General features: G+C 39.2%; 1 protein-coding gene across 8 annotated transcripts in view; it reads right to left on the bottom strand.

The window, feature by feature from the left end:
* Window positions 1–21,949, bottom strand: part of PTPRM (protein tyrosine phosphatase receptor type M) — an 823,739-nt gene that overhangs the window by 407,594 nt on the left and 394,196 nt on the right. For all 8 annotated transcript variants that reach the window (XM_077135947.1, XM_077135946.1, XM_077135945.1 and 5 more), the window contains exons 6-7: window positions 9,005–9,179; window positions 4,098–4,391 (exon numbers count right to left, since the gene is read on the bottom strand). In XM_077135947.1, the coding sequence (XP_076992062.1) occupies window positions 4,098–4,391; window positions 9,005–9,179 (469 nt within the window). The remainder of the gene's footprint in view (window positions 1–4,097; window positions 4,392–9,004; window positions 9,180–21,949) is intronic.

Here is a 21,949-nt window from a genome sequence, read left to right as displayed (position 1 = left end):
CTACCAAAAATGGATATCTTAGTTAGCTTAACCATAGGCATATTTGAATAAAGTATCCATACAATCATTTGTAAAGCCTGGGTTTGCACAGTAACTTTCATAAACCTATTTAAAATTAAGGCGGCAAGGAAAAACCTACGTATTCGGATAGCAACGTTCTTAAATTCTAAGTATTAAAAAACTAACTTAGATAACCTTTGATCAGCTGTCAAAACTGTGAATGTTCTCAAAACATCAAGTAGAAAGTTCTTACAAATATCTGCATTGGTACAGTAATGACCTATGTTACTAAATATTTTCCTTATTTCAAGAAAGTATGAAGATACAAATATTTTTACAATTAACATATGGAAATCCTAACCACCAAAAATGGATATCTTAGCTTATTCATAGGCATATTAAAAAAAAATCTAAGTAACCATCGCAAAGTCTGTTTGTACAATATGTTTCATAAACCAGTTTAAAATTAAAGCAAGGAAGGAAAAAAATCTATAGATACAGGTATCAGAATTACTTGAATTCTAAATACTAAACAGTATCTTGAATAAAAATGGCATTAACTTTTAATGAACACTTGCTATATGCAAGGCTCTGTTCTAGGCACCCTAAGCATGTGAATTCATTTAGGCTTCACAGCAACACATATGCCTTATAGACCCTGGGCAGTTCCCAGGGTCACATGTCTAATTCTGGGGAGCAGGGTGGATCCAAGCTCAGCCAGCTGGATCCCAACTTGGGCTCTCAATCACTCACTCCAGACGCTAGCTCCTACCAAATGGACATTTCATGAAAGTGATACTTCAGCACTTCAAATTAGCCTATGGAACTGTATTAAAAACTCACTGTTTTTTCCCTTTGGCTCAGATCTCTGAAAGCGTCATAGACAGACCTCCGAAAGCCTTCAGAGCAGTTTCTGCTGAGTGCAACCAGGTAGTATTTGGAAGAGGATAACATAAGGGTGAAACTGAATGACAGGGTAGAAGCATGATAGGGATCATCTTGCTGGAAAGAAAACAACCAATGAATCTAGACTCTTTACATGAAAGAGATCTTCTAAGTTGACAGGCCCAGCCCTCTGCTAAACATATAGAGCAAATTACCTTCCACAATGCAGGGATTTGCTTGATCTCATAAGCCACCAGAAACTCACTATTCATGACTCAGTTCTTGCCAAATGTGCACAGATATCCTGTTTTTCATCAAGCCCTTTGTCTGTTCTTTCCACCATTCCTCAGCGTTGAGCAAAGTTCCAGAACCTTCCTATCCTGGTTGCTGTCCCTTGTCACAATCTATTGTGTGCTCTGTTAATATGCAGGGTGGTAAATGTGGTAATTAGGGGAGCTAACCAGTACTGGTAGAACCAGACTACCATCCCCTCTTCATCACAGGCACTTTGTTTTCTTTAACACAATCTAAGAGTATAATAATTGTGTTTTGTTTTTTTGAGGAGTAGAGTGGGGTGTTGAGGCATTAGCATTATACTGGAAATACCATAACATAATTCCTAGCATAGATTCAGATTCACTTAAGTAAAACCTTCAATCCACTTTTTATATATGTTGCTGCTAAATTTTATTACTCATATTTCACAGTAGTTCTTTGGGCTTTTTAGATCATAGAGGATGCATTTGCATTTATTCCTACTACATTTTCCGTTCATCTACTGTTCAAACCTGGCCAAGGATATTTCCCAGCTACTTTTGCAGAACGCATATAATTCCTCCCATTTGTATGCATTCCATGAACCCTAAATGTTCAGAAACCATGTGAATTACAGTTTGGAACCCCTATCACATTTTCCAGTCTGTGGCTTGTAGCATCTACGTCTACCCAAACCTGTGTTCCAGTTTCCCACAGATCACCAACAGGGGTTCAGTATCTTACCTGCAGACTTTCTCAAAAGCCTCAGTTCAGGAAAGAGTGAAATGCGTGCAATAAAAAGTGTCCTTTGACTTCGCTTTCCTCACCTCTGCAACATGCTTCTCTTTCTCATTTCTAACTTAAGACTCTATTTTCTGAGATGGGCTCAACTACAGTTTTCTAAAAAATATGTAATGCCAGCACAGGGCCCTTGAGGACGCCGTTCTGTGAGCAGTGTCGCCTGTAGGGTGTAAACGGTGGGAGTAAAGGGAGTGTTTCATCATTGGACAGCCTGGATTAGATGAGGTCTAATACTTTAAAGCATAGTGTTGGCATGTAAACAGCAACTCAAGATTGATTTTGATTTCTTAAAAAGAACCGACAATCCATTCTACAAGGTACACTCTTCTTGCGAATAATGCATTTACACATCATGCAGCAGTGCTGAAAAAGCTCATGAAAACAGAGCTAAATTCATTACATTTAGGGGAAATATATATAGTAACGGTGTCAACAACCGAAATGTACAGACAAAAAGCCAAGAGAAATGATAAAATGGGTAAAAAAGAAGACTGAAAATATTAAACCAGCAGGACTGCCCATGACTAAACGTAAACGATCACTTCCTCTCTCCAATCTAAACAATGAAACTCTAAACTTCTTTTGGGAAAAGAGGGGAAACTGTATGTTGCCATGTTTATAACCAGCTTCCTTAAAATAACCTCAAAGTGAAATAACACTAAGCTTATTTCACAGAGAGTGAACTTCGAGGGAGACAGAGGTTTTTGGAGCTGGGATTTCCCTGTCTATAACATGTGGTTGCTCTGGAGACCACATGTGGCCCTTATTAAATATATAATAGCAATTCCTACACCGCAAAATGATACATGAAATGTTACTACTGTTTGCATTACAATAGGTGCTGATATAAGAAATTAGATTAGGGGGCTTAGGGAAGTGAGGAAGAGAAAGAATTGTGAGACTCCTTTTTCCTTAGAACAACAAAACAGAGCTGTGAGCATCACCCAGTCACAGCAGGTCCTATTCCAGGAAGCCCACTTTGAGGCTAGCACAGGGACACAGGTGTCTGGTCTGGGAAATAGACACGAGGTCTAAGAATCATAAAACAGGCCACTGCACTCAACACCACGTATCCCCTGAGGAAAAAAAGGACCTGTTCCTTTTTCTAATAACCAATCCATATTATTTTCAGACAGAATTTTTCCATGAGTTTTGAAGCTGTGGATAAAGTATACTTCAAATGATGAAGGAAAAATGCAACAGCTACAACTGTTAATGGTTTAATCATTTGTCCTACTTCTCCCAGATAGGATCAAATCAGTGTTCTGAGCACTTTAAAAAAAAAGAACTTCAACGTTATATTGATAAGTACCATCTTAAACAATAGTACCAGAGGAATTAACTCCATAAACATTTATAGACTCCTCACCTCAGCCCACCATTCAACCAGGGGGGTTCATCATTTAAATGATAAACAAGCACTTCAGGATCCCAGTATATGTTTTCTCCTCTGCTTCCAACTAGAGCAGCCATAGAGAAACGACAGCATGACCTCTGATGGGAACTACGTCAGGTATGGATTTTTATAAGACTCTCCATTTCTCGCTCCATCCATCCTACTCTTACTCTAGGTGTCGATAGGGGTCAGCACAGTCAATCTGACCTCCTAATCTAAGAATTAGGCCTTCATGAAGCCCACAAATGGCTCTGGCTTCTTTTACAAATGGGCCCATGTTCTCCCTGGGAAGTGGCCACTCCACCAAATACCTATCAATTAAAACAGCCTTAAAGCTACCTCTGAGATGGCATCTCCTGTTCCAAAGCCCTGCAAGGCTCTGAGCACACTAACTGTGAACACAAAGCAAAAGGGCCCAGGAGACGTTCTGTTTTCTCCCTGGGCATCTTTAAAGGAGAGCATTTCTGCAGATATCAGGGACATTTCCCACGCGAACCCTATGACCGTTACCGTGAAGCGCAAACTAAGACCAAGGAGAAAAGGAGGAGGAGGCAGGCTGAGCGACACCAACCCTCAACGTCCCTGCTCGCAAGGCTCATGGGCTATGAGACCAAGGCTCGCAGGTAAGGGGATGCTCTGCTCACGTGCAGGATGCCGGCGCGACCGAGGGGACACAGGTGTGCTGACACGTGTGCATGCCGGCGCTGCCCGGTGGGTGCCAGGCAGCTGGAGCCCACGGTGACAGGCATCTCCTACTCACCCGCACACTTTGTCCTGGTCCTCAGAGCTGGGCCGGGAGAGCCGGTACCGCCCTCCCCTGGCCTGGTGAGAAGCACACTGATCTCATATTCCGTGTCCGGATCGAGGTGCCCGATCTTGTAGCTCGTCGAGTCCACAGGCTGCCGGTCATTCCAGCTCCCGCTGGCAGTGCAGTATTCTACTTCCCTGGCGATGATGGGCCCGTCTCCGTTGATGGAGTTGGCATTGAGCTGTATCCACAGGTAGGTTGCTCCCACGGAGGCGAGTTGTGGGGGGGCGATGGGCACAGGTGGTTCTAGAATGTCAAATCAGAGAGCCATCTTTCAGACGCTTCTGTCCCCAGTTTTAGAACAGCCAAGCATACATGAATTATAAACATATAGAGGGTGTCAAAATGTCAGGAATGAACTTAGGAGAGCAATTCTGCTCAGGTTAATAAGAAAAAGCACACCAAAAAAGGTCTTCACAACTTCTAAAAGTTGTAGAAGAAACCCGGTTTAAAATCCTAAGTTTGTTAAAATAAAGGTATGCCCTGAATTTGTTTTAGGATGCAAAGCATTTTTTCTTTTTTTCTCAAACAGCTACAAGACATCAAAGGATTTTTCCCCCCACTAAAAGCAACTCATGGAAGCTCTCTCAAGTGGTATTTAAGCTCTAGGAGACAACCTATTGTCAACATGCTCATTACTAATGCCTTCAAAATCATCAAAGATACTGGTTCTCCACACCATTAACTTCAGTTCCCTTTTATTCATATCCCAAAGATACCATCACTTTAAAAACAAAGCTGAAATTATAGTTTATCTAATCATAAATGCATTTCTAAGATGACTCACTCTCCCCCCAGGTATCACCAGGGACCCAGTCAGCCACAGGAGACAAGAGCAGCTTGGACAAATGAAGACTTATCAAAGCAGTGACTAGAAAGAAAAGCTTCAAAGCAAAGAACGAGATATGTCCAGCTTGATAACTCTTAGGAAATCAAAAGCAAATATTCTACAATCCAATATAGTCTCTCTCATTGTTTAATACCCTACATGAGATTGTTTTCCCAGTTCATTGTCTGAGAAAGGAGAGACTCACAATCTTATTTTAAGTTGTGTTCCAGCTCAATCATTATTGCCCACCAGTGGCTCTCCGGATGCCACAAGGAGGTGACTGAGATGGCACGAATTTAGGGAATGAATTTAGGAAATGATATTACTGTAAGACCACATATTTGTGTCTTAAGAATGACTATCTCAGGAAAACGTAATATGTAGTGAGTTTTTTTCAAGGATGTGCCCATAGGTGTTCTGTGTCTTTTTGATGTGTTTTTGTTTTTAACTCCTGACTTAGCCCATATAAACTCAGGGGAAATAAGGCCTTCTATATTCTATGTCTGGCCAACCCTGGCTTGTATGCTGCTCCTTCCTCAGTCTTTTTCCCACAGCAGACATGGCTAATCAATTGCAGTTCCGCTGCTCTGAACAGGATTTCAGGCCATCCAGTACTATTTAGGTCTAGACCCATAAACTAAGGAAATTGCATGTCATTTCCTTTTGTTGGGGTTTTAGGGCTCTTTGCTCTTTTTTTGTTTTTTTTTTTTTTTGTATTCAAGGGATAGTAAGTCATAATGCCTTTTGAAAATAGTTGGGGAAATATCATCAGGGGTTGGAGTCCAAATAAAACTTCAAAGCATCACTATTACTGGGGGACTATAATTCAGTAAAATACTATTTTTATACTTTATGAATGAAAACTTTGTGCTGGCTCTTCATTTCTTTAGTGCACAATGATTTAACATCAATGTATATCATTAGGTGATTCCTTGAACCAAGGGCTGAAATGGGTCTTTTATCTGAAGGCATTTACATAGCCAGGTTCAGAGAGCAGATAATTACTTTTTTTAAAATTTAATTTAATTTAACTTTTTTTTTAGTTAATTATTTTTGAGTTGCAAATGCCAGCAAGGCTTGTTGAGCTGCCATTCAAAATACAACACAGGGCAAGTCACAATGTTAGTGATTACACCAATGCATCTAAATTCCTACCAGTCTTCTAAAATAGATAGGACTTTAATGCTTTCTTTTTGTCTAGAGAGTTTTTATCTAGAGAATGTTTTAATTCTCCATTAAGAAAAGTACCCAATATATTAAAACAAATGAAAGATTCCACTAGAACGTAGAAATAACTAAGACAGACATTCAGAATCATCTTTGGTTTACTGGGAAAATTGGCACAAGAATAAGCCAATATTTAAATTTTGGACAAATTTTCCAAAAGATAGGAAGGGAGGGAAGAAGGAAGAAAGAAAATAAGTGAAATGACATAATATAATTAATTATAAATCAAGCCGATCGAGGAAGAATTTATATCCAAATACATTTGTCTAATTTGAAATATACATGCAAATGCCATATATATATATAAAAAAATTTTAATTATATAGCATACACTCCCAAACCTACATGTGGAGATTATATGAAATATATTTACGCCCTTGGCTACCCAAAACAGTGGGTGACATGAATAAAGGTGAGAGTGGTAGTTAACTAAGCGATTTGGGTTTCATTTGTGGGACCGGCTCCAAATCAGGGTGTGGCCATAAAAAAGCGATTCGTTCCATGCCCTTTGTTTCCCCAACTGTAAAACGTTAGCATAAATGCTTATATATATATGACTGGGCATAAAAATGAAATGTTACATTTATGTGGGCAGTCTGAAAATATCATTCTATTTTAAAAGTAATTTTCCCAAGACAACACTTTACTAAACTACTGGAATCCAGTGATATTTCATTTTAAAATAAAATCTGTACAAAAATAGCTATACATTTATAAATGGAGAAAAAGTCAAATTTCTATGAGCCATGTGCATTTGCAGACTGTCACTAGCTGTGGCAGTGTGAGAGGCGGAAAGAGGTGCCTGGCCGTTTTTATCACAATGAGCCCAGACACCGTTGAATGATTGTCCATTCATTCTTTGGGTTTATGTTTATTCTGATAGACTAGCAAGGTATGATTTACTTGTAACTCCAAACAAATTAGATTTCCACAGGGGCAATGTTTAGAAAAGCTACTAGATTTGTATGGTTCCGCTCAAGAAGCAATAACATGGGCACTGGCTAGTAACGGGAAGCACCATACAAATATAAATCAGTAAAGAGGAAACAATCGCGAAGACCTGAACCAAGATGAAAATTAATAGTGATAATAATAGCTGGACTCGGCTGCAGGAACAGCTGGGATGCTCTCCAGTCCTGATGGTGAACTGGCCTCTGTTTTCTAAATAGTGACTCTTTCCTACCCAGAGAGCTTTCCGCGGGGTGGGGGGCTGGGGAGGGGGATGGATAGGTTTATGAACAACTTTTAGTTCTGCACTAGATATTAAACCTAAACTCAGATGTTAGCCAGACAAGCCAGCTAAAATTTCACTCAACCCAAACCTTTAAGAATCTGATGTGACAAAATATATCTTTTAAGTAGCTTATGAGGTGTGCTTCTTTCTTCTGAACGGTAGTTATTTACTTCCCACTAATAATCCTACAGGAAGGCTCACTGCTAAACATCTCCTTTCCCAAGCCTGGTGTGGGTAGCGTCGGCAGCAGGGACTTCACAACAGAAGCAAAAACCCAAATCACCCCTAAGTATCTCAGAGGTCACGTCCCTGAGGTCCTGATTCTGGAGGTGAGTGGTGGAGTGAGGGAGGACAGCTGAGGTGGGCAGGGGTTTATATTTCTTCAAATCTGGAAAGGCAGCTCTGGGATGCATTCCCAAATGAAGACCACTGATGTTCAGTACCAGAGTAAGCCCTTTTCTGTCATTATCCTCACCCCCACCATATGCCCTAATCTTAACACCTGCACTGTTCTGAATGATTCCTAAAAGAATCATTTTCGACGTGAGGGTGCCGAAGCACCAGCAGTACAAAGAGTGTATGTAGCTGGACAGAAATCCAAAATCATCTTTGGTTTACTGGGAAAATCAGCACAAGAACAAGCCAATATTTAAATTTTGGACAAACTTTCCAAAAAGTTTGAACCCAGGCAGTCAGTCTCTTAATACCGCTGCACAGAGAAATTTGCTGATGGAAGAAAATACAGTAATAGCTTATCCAAAGAGGTCAATTTTATGTTTCATATTTAACAAATGGCAGCGGAAAGATTGTTAAAAAAAAAAAGAAACAAGCCTCATTCTGTTCTCCTAGGAAGAAATAGCAACGCCTTGCCACAAGTTGTCTAAAAATGTCTCATGGTACATCTAAAGGAGCAAATTATTCAGTCTAAGACCCAAAATTACCATAGTTGCTTAATGCTATAAACTCCTTGGCCCACAAAACATATATATTAAACCAGCTAGAGGAAATTTATGTGCCCTCACTTTTTTTTTTCTTCCCATTCCCCCACCTTCCTGAATATAATGACCCAATTTTTCAGTCTTGCAAAATACAGCAATAGCACCTAACTGGAGCATTATGAATGCTGACACTGTATTATCAATATGGCCTGTGTGATATGACTGAGCATTTTTATACTGATGCTGCTTCACTTTATTAACCGCTCTGCTATCATAAACACCCTGTCTCGTGAATATTTGCATTTTAAGTGATTTCCTATCAGTAAAAAAACACAAATTCATTCCTTAAAAAAAAAAAAAATGCATATGGCATCATCTCTGTATATGGCCAAGAGTATATTCACTTCTCCCTGCACCACCAGACCAACATAAACAAAACACATTTTTCAAAAATATTGCTCATGTGTAAAATGCGTACGTAAAATGCAATCTATTAATATAAGCTTGTCATCAAAATGCTATTCAGAAACAGACAAGGATATGTCTGAGCTGTTAAATAAATAGTGAATTAACAGTCTGACCCGTGTCTATTTTAATAGGCTATTTTGGGGTATAAAAATGCATTAAATACCTTTAACTACCAACTCGGCATAGTTTGATATTCCAACACCTCCTTCGGTGCGGATCATGCAGCGGTACTTGCCGGCATCCCGTTTTGTCGTATTCACGACATTAAAAGAAGCTATGAATCGCCGGGAGCTGGTCACCTTTATTTCCTTCAAGGGAGCGTCTCGTACGTCAATGCCCTGCACAAATGGGGGTGGGGAGGCAACAAAAAGAAACCATATCAGTTGTCATATCAAAACATTAAGATGCCCAACAGAATATCACAGATGCTTATTTTCCTGCAGACCTTGGTTCAATTGTTTATCATCTACAGGCAATTCTTTCATGAGAACAGCTGGCAAGGAAACAAATTCTGCTACGGTCAACGGTTTAAAGATTCAGGGATGCAAAACTAAGTTGCAGAAATGTCTTGCTTTTTTGCCCCTTCAAGATATTAATTATGTTTAATCAGCTGGACAAAGGAAGAAACATACACATATGGAAAAGTACTTTATCTTGCTCCCAAACTAGCAACATTTGTTTTTTTTCATAAGACATTGTTTTATTTTTTTATGCTTGGCTAAGAAACAAAATTAACTCCCATACTGCCCTATTTCTGACCTCATTTTATACATGAACAAATAAACAATTCTTCAAGAATAACATTAAAAAAGTATAATTTAGATATCAGAATATTCCATACTGCACTAGGCCAGCCATCAAAAAGCAAACTGAAGGCCTGGAAACAAGCCCAGGCTTTATCCTCTTTCCTTGATAAAGAAAACCAGGCAGAAATAGATGCTTAATAAATATTGATACTGAAATGTAACAAGAGAGAAGTTTCTCTCCACACATCATAGTCCCAAGACCATAAAAAGCAGGTTCCACCATTGGGGTGGCTTTGTCTTTTGTTTTCCCCCCAAATTAAGTAAGCCTTTTACTTAATGCTCACTTAGAAGTCTACTCTATCTTTTCTATAGTTTAAAACCCAAAAAGAAGTTTATAATTTTCTGTTCTATAATTTTAATAAATATATATATAAAATATATAATTATCACAAAAGAGGCTATCTTTAAAATGTTATTTATAAGAACTAAATAGAAAACAATGGACAAAAGCCTTAAGGTTAATGAATGATGACAGGCGCCATGTCTAGTTCTTCACCCCGCCATCATTTTTGGGAAGCCACCCAGGTGCCATTACTGTGATGGGCCCCAGGCACACAAAGGTGAACTAAAAAAAGCTGTGCTTGTGGAGCTTCAGTTTAGCTAGAAGTTTAGGCTTGAAATGGATACAGAAGCACAAGCAAAGACCTGATGGAAGAGACCAGGTGGCCAGCAGAAATCACAGTGTGGCCAAGTTTAGATATGGCAGCCATGGGAGGCCACTTGAGGAAGTGACCTTCGAGCTGAGATCTGAATGGTAAAGTCGAGTTAAGCAGGCAAAGGGGGAGGGTAGGAGGGAAGGAGCATTATAGCCAGAGGGAACAATACAGGAAGCCCAAGATGATTAGAAAGAACTGGAGGCTTTGGAAAAGGTTAGGAGAGCCAATGGAACTGGGAGAGGTTGGCAGTGAATGCGCACTCAGAGATTTGCAAGCTAGAGTAAAAAAAATGTGTATTCATAGGCCATGCTAGACTACAAAGCAATACAATTCATCTGTAGCATACAGTGATTTCTGGTATGCAAAGTACCTCCTAAGCGTTGATCTTCTTTGGCAGTATGTCCTAACCAACGGTGAGTTTGGAAGTTAGGTTCGCCAACGTTCAGAGACCTTGGTAGAGTCTCACTGTCTTCCTCCACGCAGAGGAAATGTACTAATCATTCCAGTGATGTTGAGAATTTGAAGAATCCATGCAGAAACACACAAATGTTGGGGTGCTGCCTTAAACCTCACAGGATGGGGAGCAGGGTTTCTGTGGGCCTCCAGGCAAGAAGGGACTGGGCTATCTGCTCAGAGCCTACCTCCTTGTCTCCTCCCCAGGCCAAGAAAGGAGAGTTCCCTCCACAGGGGCTGACACTGGGGGGACAAGAGTTTAACCAACAGTATCTTTAATATTATCTCCCCAAAGAACTTTACTAATAGCTTCAAAAGTCATAAATCACAATACGAAGTCCCACATGCATGCTATGTGACAGGGAATAAATGGTTATAAAAAAATAAAACAAACAAGAAAACACAGTAAATCTAGCCTAATTAATTAATTAAATAGTAGAAAAGTTCCCTTCTATATTTTATACATTCAGTACCCCATCCCCATGCCCCCAAATAAATACATAGTAATTAAATTGCATTACTTAGACTTTACTGCCTTATAAAATTATGTTTCCTTTTTCTCAAACTGAAAAAAAACACTCATCTCTGGTGTTTGAGGAAAAAAAAGGAGACACTAAAGAAAGACAGATTTGGTATTTGCTTTGCTTGTTAACAATAACCACCACCAAAAATTGGCTTCAGGGGCTTTTACTTACTTATGTACTGCATTGCGGCATGAAGCCAGTTAGAATGTACTTCTATGGCAACCCTATAATATTTTTTTTTCTAATGGAATAAGCCTATCTCAAAAGGATGTTTATTCAGAAAGAATTTTAAAGTATGCACTTATTGACACCTCACAGCTATTCAAGGCTTAGTGAGGGCACACACATTTAAGAAAACTTCCTTTTTAGATTTATATATATGTTGAAAGGGATTACTTCAGAATTGCTGTGTCTTCATGCCACAGATGTATTATATAAAATAGCCTCAAACTAGCAACTCTCCACAGCTCTAATGAGTCCCATGAACTCTCAGGAATGAGCTGTTTTGTTGTTTTGGTTTTTTTATTTTTTTCAATTCCATATACTTAGCCACACAGAGTGGTAGATTCAGCCTCTTTTTGAGAAATTGCACATGGAAAGGATAAACCAAGTAGCTGACTGGCAATCATTTGGCTTAGAACCTATACTGGAATATTTAAGCCAGAAGTTTCGCTGGTGATCTGCAGGCTGGCTGTTGTGTATGAAGTCATTCACAGGTACACGGATTCAAATATTTCTTCAACCAGCTTTTGGTGAAGATTTTTTATATATCATACACTAGGAGAGAACAGAGGTGAGAGAACAATCCCTTACCTAGACGGATTTACATTCTTGTTGGAAAAGCAGCCTGTTAAGCAGTAAGTGCAACATAGGGCAGTGAACTGCAAAACAGTGTGAACATGGGAAGGAGACCTCACTGGAGAATGGGGTCCAGGCTTTCCAGGAAGCACTACTGGAGCCCAGACATCAACGGTGCATAGCAGATGCTCAGGCAGTGAAGAAGGAGAAGTGAGGACCAGTCAGGAGCAAGGGCTTTGCAAGAGTCAAGAGTTGAGAGAAAGCACAGAACTATAAGGGCAGTATTATTTATTCTGTACAGCTAGGACAGAAGGGTTTCTCAGGAGGGCAGGTGGTGAGGTTAATAAAGACAAGCAGTTCTTATCTTATGACATGGGGAGGATTATATTGATCCGGATGCCAAGGAATGGGAGGGTTTGTGCAAAGAGGTGATATGCACACACCCATAACTACTGTAATGGATTGATGGCAAGGGAAATCTTCCTTTTTGCAGAAATTGCAGTAACAAATGATAAAAAGAAGGATGATGACAGAGTGGAAGGATTCTAAAGATATTTAGGAAACAAAATCAACAAAAAGTGTCCTATATTGCAGTAACTTCTTTCTCCTTTGGCAGACCAGAAGGACTTAGGGCCAGGAATCCTATCTTAATTATTTTGTGTACCTGCACACACAATGAATGGAATTCAATAAATATTTGCTGACTCCAGGAATCACAGTCTCAGTGGAAAAAAACATTCCATAGGTAGAACAGAAAGATAAAAGTCTGTTAAATGAACAGATTTGTAACCCAAACTCTATAACCAAATATTCTTTATTTACAAGGGAGAGCAATACTGTCACCCAAATGCATCATGGTTGTTGAGTAAAATCATGGCCCTCAAAGACACCCTGCCCTAGTTGCCATCATCTGTGACTATGGTACCCTATTTGACAAAAGGAATTTTGTAGTAATGATTCAAAAAGGATCCTGAAATGGGAAGGTTATGTTGGATTATCCAGGTGGTTCAATGTAATCACAAGCATCCTTTTCGGAGGGGGACAGGAGGGTCAGAGCAGGAGGAAGAGGTATTTTGATGGAAGCAAAAGTTGGAGTGATGGCTTTGAAGATGGAGGAAGGAGCCGCGAGCCAAGGAATGCAGGCAGCCTTTCAAAGCTGGAAAAGGCAACAAGAAACAGATTCTCCCCAAGAGCCTCCAAAAGGAATGCAGACTTGCTGACACTGATCTTACAACTTTTGACTTCCAAAATGTAAGATTATAAATGTGCTTTTGTTGTAAATTTCTGCTTTTTAAAGTCATTAAGTTTGGGGTACTTTGCTACTGCAGCCAGAGAAACCTGACACAGCAAGCATCAGTGTACTGAAAATGTCTGTGGCTTTTGAAACGGCTCAGGAGTTGCACGTACTGATTTGTCAAAGCAAATCTTTAGGGGTTTTATGCTCCAGCATGAGCTATATCCAAAAGCCACCACCCCCACTGCAGCTCAATTACATAACATTTTCACATTTGCACCTACACTGGAAGACTTCTGAAACTTAGACAGGAGTCCAGATTAAATTGCTTACAATGAGTAATAGGTAAAATGCACTTGGTAAACTGATGGAGAATGCAATGAGAGAAAAAAAAACAGATATGATATGGCCAAGAGGGAATAGAATAGGAAAGCAAGATGGAAAGGTGCTTTTTTTTTTTCAGCCAAAAGAGGGAAGGAGCAACCACAGCAGCCAGAGAGCAGGACATTATAGCAGTATTTGAAATTCAAGATCCACTGATGCTGCAGCATGGTATAAAGACCTGCACAAAGTACATCCTTAAGGACAATGAAAGGATAAATGATTTTTCAATTCATGTGTTTACTGTAGAAAAGCTTTTAAAAAATACAGGAAGTAAAAAGGATGGATATTATTTAAAACTGCATCATCCCAACACTTAGAGATAACCATCAAAAATATTTTAGCATACATTAATTTATTTTCTACATTATACATTATTTTAATTCAAATAAAATTTGAAATAGGTAGTCCAATGTGTTTATGTATATATACAATATATGTTCATATAAGGCTCAAGGTCATACATAAATGTCTTTATATCTTTGTTTATTATCTGTGGAATTCTTCATAACATTAAATATTTTCAGAGACATGCTTTATTGATGATTCCCACTTTATGGATATAACCATTATTTATGTAAATGTTTCTCTATTGCTACACATTTCGATTACTTACATTTTTCACTATTAAAAATTATGTCAGAGTACAAATTCTGGAGTCTGTCCTGTAACTACTTGTTGAAGAGTGCTTGGAAAACTATTGCTTTTTTTCTTTCTTTGTGCTGTATATATCCTATATTATAAAATTAAAAAGTTAAAAAAATGATATGAAATGAAAAGGACAGTCTAAGACATGGTTTGTTTATTTTGGACATTATCCATAATGCCTAATAGATGGAGGGAGTCAAAGGATGCAATGACTGAGAAGCATAATGGCAAACTGTGACACATTCATATGATGGAATGGGGTGTGGCTACAAAAAAGGAAGGATGTCAAGAGGCACACAATGAAGTGAATAAACATTGGGGACAATGCGTTATGCATAAGCCAGAAATGAAAGAACTAATATGCTAACGTCGCTCTCAGAAAAAACTTATAAGAAAACTGGAGCCTAGATTGTAGGCCCTTAGAGCAGCTACAACTTAGTCTGAAGTTTTAAGTGTATTTCTAGATTCTGAGACGCTGAGCTATATGTGTATCAGGTGGCATTTCCCTGGAACTTTGAGTAACTCTGTGACATCTAAGACCCAGAAATGGAGTGTTGTAGCCCTAGAAGTTTGCATAGCTATATATAATAACAAAGTAACTGAAAAAGAAATTAGGCCTCAGTGAGAGATAAAATGAAGCCAAGTTGCTACACTCTCTCTAAGCCCAATTTGCAAGTGAAATCATTGCTCCCCCACCCCTCCACCTCATGTGAGACATGACATCCAGGAGTGAAAGTTTCTCTGGGCGCCTGAGTGATGAGTCTGGACTTGGCACCATGGGATCAATGACCCAATCCTGACCAAAATGGGGAAAAGAAGTGTAATTAATAAGGTATCAGTGGCTGAGACAGTTCAAATAGAGTCAAGAGGCTGCACTGGAGGTCATTCTTACGCAAGCTTCAGTTAGACATTGCTACCTATCATAATTTGCAAAACCTCAAACAAAACCATTCCAGCCACTCTTTCTTTTTTTTTTCTCACATGGGCAGGCACCGGGAATTGAACCCGGGTCCTCGGGCTTGGCAGGCAAGCATTCTTACTTGCTGAGCCACCGTGGCCCGCCCTCCAGCCACTCTGAAAGAACACCTAGGCAATATATAAGATTCTACAAAGGTTCCATGCACTAGGGTCACTTTCTAGAAACCTACAACGTCCAGATGGGTCCCTGGTCCAGATAAGTCCTGAAACCTAGAGGGTCCAGCCTCTGCAGAACATCAGCTAGCTCCATCTCCCTACCCCATATTATTGACAGATGCTTCCAACATGAAAAAGTTAGAATGGCCATATCCCAAACACCCCTAAAGAGTGGGTTAGAAAGATCAAAGGTGATGGTGGAGTTATACAGAGAAGGTAGGGTTTAACAACCAACATGATAGCTGACTCATTAAACTGATATTTCTTTTGATCTCCAGAATCTTAGAGCAGCTAGAAGTAAAAAGCTAAAATTGTAGAATTGTAATCCATACCAAACTCTGAAATATGTTCTACAACTAATTGTTGTGCAGTGTTTTGAAATGTATTGCTTTTTTGTATATATGTTATTTTTTCACAAGAAAAGGAAAAAAAAGTCAACTGCGATGATAAAAATATTTATTCCTTCTAGTCTCCTATATTCTGGAGCAGCTAGAAGGAAAAAATTTGAGAGGATCATATGGTAGTCCATGATTTGAAAAGTGCTTTGAAAACTATTGCTTGTTTCTTTCTTTGCTTTGTATATGTGTTATATTATACAATAAAAAAAGTTAAAAACATTAGGCCTAAAGTCACCCCCAAAGAACCTCTTTTGTGGCTCAGATGTGGCCTCTCTCTCAGCTGACACGGCAAGCAAATTCACTGCCCTCCCCCTGTCTTCGTGGGACATGACTCCCAGGGGTGTAAACCTCCCTGGCAACATGAGACAGAAATCCTAGAATGAACTGGGACTCAGCATCAAGGGATTGAGAAAACCTTCTTGACCACAAAGAGGAAGAGTGAAATGAGACAAAATAAAGTGTCAGTGGCTGAGAGATTCCAAACAGAATCGAGAGGTTATCCTTGAGGTTATTCTTATGCATTATATAGATATCCCCTTTTTAGTTTATGGTATATTAGGCTAGAGAGAAGTGCCTGAAAACGCAGAGCTGTGTTCCAGTAGCCACGTTTCTTGAAGGTGAATGTATAATGATATAGCTTTTGCAATGTGACTGTGTGATTATGAAAACCTGTGTCTGATGCTCCTTTTATCTATGGTATGGACAGATGAGTAAACCATATGGATAAAAAATAAACAAATAATGGAGGAACAAAGGTTAAAATAAATTGAGTAGATTGAAATATTAGTGGTCATTGAGAGGGGGGTAAGGCGTATTGCATATATGAGTTTTTTCTTTTTTATTTCTTTTGCTGGAGAGATGCAAATGTTCAAAAAACAGATTATGGTGATGAAAACATAACTATGTGATGATATTGTGAGCCATTGACTGTGTACCATGTATAGAATGTTTCTAAGTCAAGAATGTTTGTATGTTTGTTTGTTGTTTACAATAAAATACTTTTAAAAATTATGTCAGAATAGTGCATTTCCTGGGAATAAACTCTAAAAAATAAAATATAAAGTCAAAGGGAATGCAATTTTCAAGTATTTTTGGTGAATGACTAAAAAAATACCCAGAGAATTAGTATCTACTTATGAGAACTCTGTTTTTTGAGTTCATATGGCTCCTAAAGTCAAATACTTTCCAATTCCTTTTGAATATGACAAACACACCAAGCTCAGAACAAAGGATTGGCCTAAATCGTTGAGCTCTTTACACTAATATTTCAAATCCAGTAGATAAGAGAGAGGAAAAAAAACTCAGCTTATCTTGAGTAAAAAATAGAATATTAGGAATAATATTTATATTTTTGGAGGGGAGACCCCATGGATGTTACAGAACAAATCCAGTTATTTTCTTACTAGATAATATTTTTATATTAAAATTTCAAAGAATGCTATATTTTTCATATTTTCAAGAATGATAAATACCCTCTTATTTACTGAGATGCAGTCTGCACTGACCTCTCTCCACAAGACAAAGATATTCCTTGAAATTCACACATTTTATAATTATAAGTGGATTTTAAAATAAAAAGGAATATAACAATCAAATTAAGAAAGATTCAGTGTGTTTAAGATAATTTAACTGGAGAGCATGTGGTATCATTGAAATTTATACTTAGAATTAGGGGTGCAAGGCATTTTAAAAATATCTTTAAGAATACTTAGATTTGTGCATATCATTTCAGTTTATGGTATCATCAGCAATTTCATACAAGTAGAAAATTGCACTTTGAAAATGCAAGCAAAAATAGCAGCCTAAAGACAAGAAATTATTGTGGTCTCATTTAAAATGAATGAAATAACCCAAGAAAAAAATGGGAAGAAAACATGAAGCAGACAGAACAAAGGAGAGAAAGATGAGAAGGCTGAAAAAATGAAAGGAAGAAAGAGGAACAAATAAAAATCAAGATATATAAAATAGAAAAGGGGAAAGTGACAATGTAAAGACAGAAAAGACAAAAGGAATGGAGAAAACTTGGGAGAAAGGTAGCAAAGGAAGCTATCAAAGTAAGACCAAGACAGGGAGAGGCTCAGAATAGATGGCAGCTCAACTCCTGAACACAAGGAGAAACACAAAAATGGAAAACATCCCCTCCTTAAATTTTCCTTTGAAGTTCTGACATTTAGAAATTAATATTCCTCTTGCTTTTTTAATGTTGGAAAATTTATCAGGTCCAAAGTAATTTTAGGGTCTACATTAACACAATTATCAGACAGTATGAATAAAGGAGCAATCCATATCTGGGCTGTGGAAGGAGAAACGAGGTAATGTTCTCAAAGTACTGTGTGTGTGTGTATGAGAGAGAGAGAGAGAGAAGATGACGAAGAAGAAGAAATAGAGAAGAAGCATGGAGGTGAGGAAGAGGAGAAGGAGGAAGAGGAAAGGGAAGAGGAGAAGGAGGAATAGAGGAAGGAGTGACAGATCTCATTAACCACTTTGTAAGTATCAAATCATATTTTTTGGGCAAGTAGGAAATGAGACAGACTCATTTCATTTTCTATGGCATCAGCAACAACACCTATAGTATCTCTGGGGTCAATGTGGGAAAACCAGGGGGACTGGAAAAGTGTGATTGATCAGAGTTCAGGGTTGCTTGCTGGCATTCACATCGAAGTACGTTCCAGTGGCTTGGCACAAGGCTATCTCCTCCTTTCTGACTCCTCCAACATCTATTAATGAGGTGAAGTCACCTAAGACGCACTTGTCAAATGTACAGCTGGTAATGAATGAAAAATAATGGGATAGAAAAGGACACCTACACAGTTGAATCTAGCAAAATGAACGTCAATCAAATAAATGTCAATCTTGTTCATCCTCGTAAATTCAGTCTTGACCAGTTGACAGCAGGAGATGAGGCTGAGGAGACCTGCATCACTAAAAGGCATGCCATGAGTGTGGAGACAGATCTCACTTTCCAGTTGTGTTAGTAGACATAAAGTGTCTGGAAAGGTGGTTTCACCCCTCACACTCACACACCCTCACACCCATGCTGGGAGACACCACCAGACAGCCTTCTACATGGACATCCTGCTTTGGGAGGAATGGACGTAAGGTGGGTTTGTTCAGGGGCAAGTGGGCAGGGTGCTCAAGAAACTCATCTTCTACATGGTCAAGGCACAGGAAGAGCTGCTAAGAGGCAGGGAACAGTAGACTCAAGAAGGAGAAGCCAACCACCTTCCAGTATTAAAGGATGAGCATGTGAAATAGGAACCAGGTTTGAGCATCAGGTCATGGGGCTCCAGTTCTAATCCCTGTCCCTTATCTGAACTCTTGCAATAAAATGTGGTTTTGTATTCAGGTGACTTTTCTTTTCGGTTTTAAAGAGGTATGAATAACATATTTCATATGGAATCCCTAGGAGAGTCTGGGACAGCACCCCATAATCAGACACAAAAGATTGTGGAGATTGACTCTAAGGAGGAAAAATATACATCATAATTATATTCTATCCATTCAGGTTAACTTTTGCTGTCTAGTGAATTTCAAAAAAAGGGTAGTTTTGGCTATCAAATTAGATATGGAATACTTTACCTTTTGAGATTTGGGAATAAAGGCCAAGATATTAGAATGATTTCCCGGAACACACACAACTCCTCCTTCCACCCACACACAATCGTCCTCCAGTCCCCATCAGGGGCCAGGGTCACTGCTCGCTGGCTCAGCCCCAGCCACCCTGAGCAACTTGTTGCTCCTTTACCTCAATAGCATGCTCCTCCCTAGGGGCCTCTGCATTCTCCCTTCCCCAGCGTCCACCTGGCTAACCCCCTCGCCTCCTTCCAGGCTAACTCCTCCTACTAGAAATACAAGCTCCACAGGGCAGGGGTCCTCACCAGACTTCTCACTCCTGTATCTCCACCCCAAAAACCCTGCCTGGCACATCAGAGGCTGGCTCAGTGGTGACGGTAAAAGGGATATAAGCATTGAAGGGGTGACTAAACAAGCTACATTTTAGATGCTTTTTGATTCTTAGATTCCCTTTCCCAGGTCCTATGAAATTGAGAAACCCAGGGAGTAGTGGCTGGCCTGTCCTCTCTGACCCAGGTTAGTGCAGGAGAGCTCTGTGAGTTCCTTTCCACCTTGACAGGGCTATCTTGAGATAGCAACGTCCTCAGCAGCTCATGGGGCTATTGGACAGTAGCAGCCTACAGAGGACCTTTTTGTTACCAAAGCAGAAAAAAGCAATGAGAATGTACGTTGGATAGAGATGGCAAATTTATCAGCCAGTTTCCTCTCAATTTTTACAGAGTTAGAAAGAGGCAGCCTTGCCAAGGATGGGAGCTTTATATTCTTAATAGAATTATAGAGAGACAGTGATAAATAGTCAAGGATGAGCATTCAGATTGTTCTTTAGAATATTAGAGTTCTTAATGAGAGAGAGCCTAGGAAATGTTTACTGGGAACAAACAAAAAAAACCCTTATCCTGGATGCTATGCCTGGGAACAGAATGACCAGGGGTGTTAAAGAAATCGCTGACCCATCTTTGGTTAACTCAAAGGAACAACTAAAATGGTGACACCCGAGATGAAATGATCTTAGAGGGTTAAGTACAGCTCTTTAGAAAATCAACGGTATCTTCATATGGGAACATATTTCAATTTAAGCAAGGTAGAAAAAGAAGTACCGATAGTTATTTAAATTAGACTTGCAACCTTCTTTATGCAATGCACTCACTCTAGGACTTCTAAATGAGCAGTAATTTACCAGCAAAAAGATACATATTAAATCTTCAGAAAAATAGTGTCAAAATAACCAGAGCAATGATTGAAAGAAATTGAGATATGAAAAGTTAGCAGCACTTGGATGAAATTAATCAATCTCAGGCATCTTGGAGGAGTTCTAAATGCACAGGCTCAGGCCTGAGAGGGGCCATTCACCCTTCTTGAGCCAACCCGGTTGGGGATTAAACTGTACTTTCATCTGCTCAATAGGGAAAATAATCTGCATTATTCCTCTTTCAAATATGCTCATTTGTGAGATAATGATTGAAATTTGCACCACTGGGATCACTGATAATGTCAGCAGGGCCTGGTGTAATTTTGTCTAAAACATCTTATGTAATCTAAATCCAATAGCAATTGCTTACCTCAATAAAGTTGCTTTCTACAGCCCATCGTTTTGTTTTAAATAAAAATTAAGATAGTGCTAACCTTTGAAGTTCTAAACTATAATCAAGATAACCCAAATGTTCATCAATGTGAGGTACTAGTACCAGAAATTCGCAATTATCTTATGTTTTAATTTGCTACAGCTTCCGGAATGCAATATCCCAGAAATGGGTTGGCTTTTATAAAGGGGATTTATTAAGTTACAAGTTTACAGTTCAAAGGTCATAAAAAAGTCCAAGCAAAGGCATCCAGGGAAAGAGACCTTAACTCAAGAAAGGTTAATTATAACCGGAACACCTCTGTCATCTTGGAAGGCACTTGGTTGGCATCCTCTGGTCCTCTGGCTTCTAGTTTCAAATAGCTTCCCCAGGGATGTTTTCTTTCTGCATCTCCAAATCTCTCTATCTGTGTAGGCTCTGAACTTTTTCCACCATGGATCCCTCTTACAGGACTCTGGCAGGCAGATTAAGACCCACCTTAATCAAATGTCTCACCCCCAATTGGCTGGGTCACATCTCCATGGAAACAACTTAATTCCAACTCCTTCCTCTTCTGTTTTTATACCCCTTAAATATCCTGGCCTAACTACACAAACTGGGAGCACAGTTTAGGTCGCTACTTGAATCTGTGTTCCCGGAATGGCAATTCTAAGACACCAAATAAATACTTTTATTGCATTGCAGCTTCTTTTGTTGTTTCTCAGTCAATATGACATTACTCGCTCTTTTAAAAATGTTTTAGATGCTCATTTAAACAATATAGGTTATAGCTAATAAATGCAGTAGAGATGCCAGCGAAATTAGAAGTTCTTTTTCTTAAAATCAAATACTCAGTTGTTGACTGGATTAGCCCAGCCACATCACTGAATGACATTTCCTGTTAGTGTAAAGGGGTGGGTTTCAAGGCTAGCACACAGTCAATC

This window comes from Tamandua tetradactyla, chromosome 18 (assembly GCF_023851605.1).
Source record: "Tamandua tetradactyla isolate mTamTet1 chromosome 18, mTamTet1.pri, whole genome shotgun sequence".
Lineage (NCBI taxonomy): Eukaryota > Metazoa > Chordata > Mammalia > Pilosa > Myrmecophagidae > Tamandua > Tamandua tetradactyla.
Note: the sequence above shows the minus strand (reverse complement) of the source record. Positions and strands in the feature narration are given on the sequence as shown.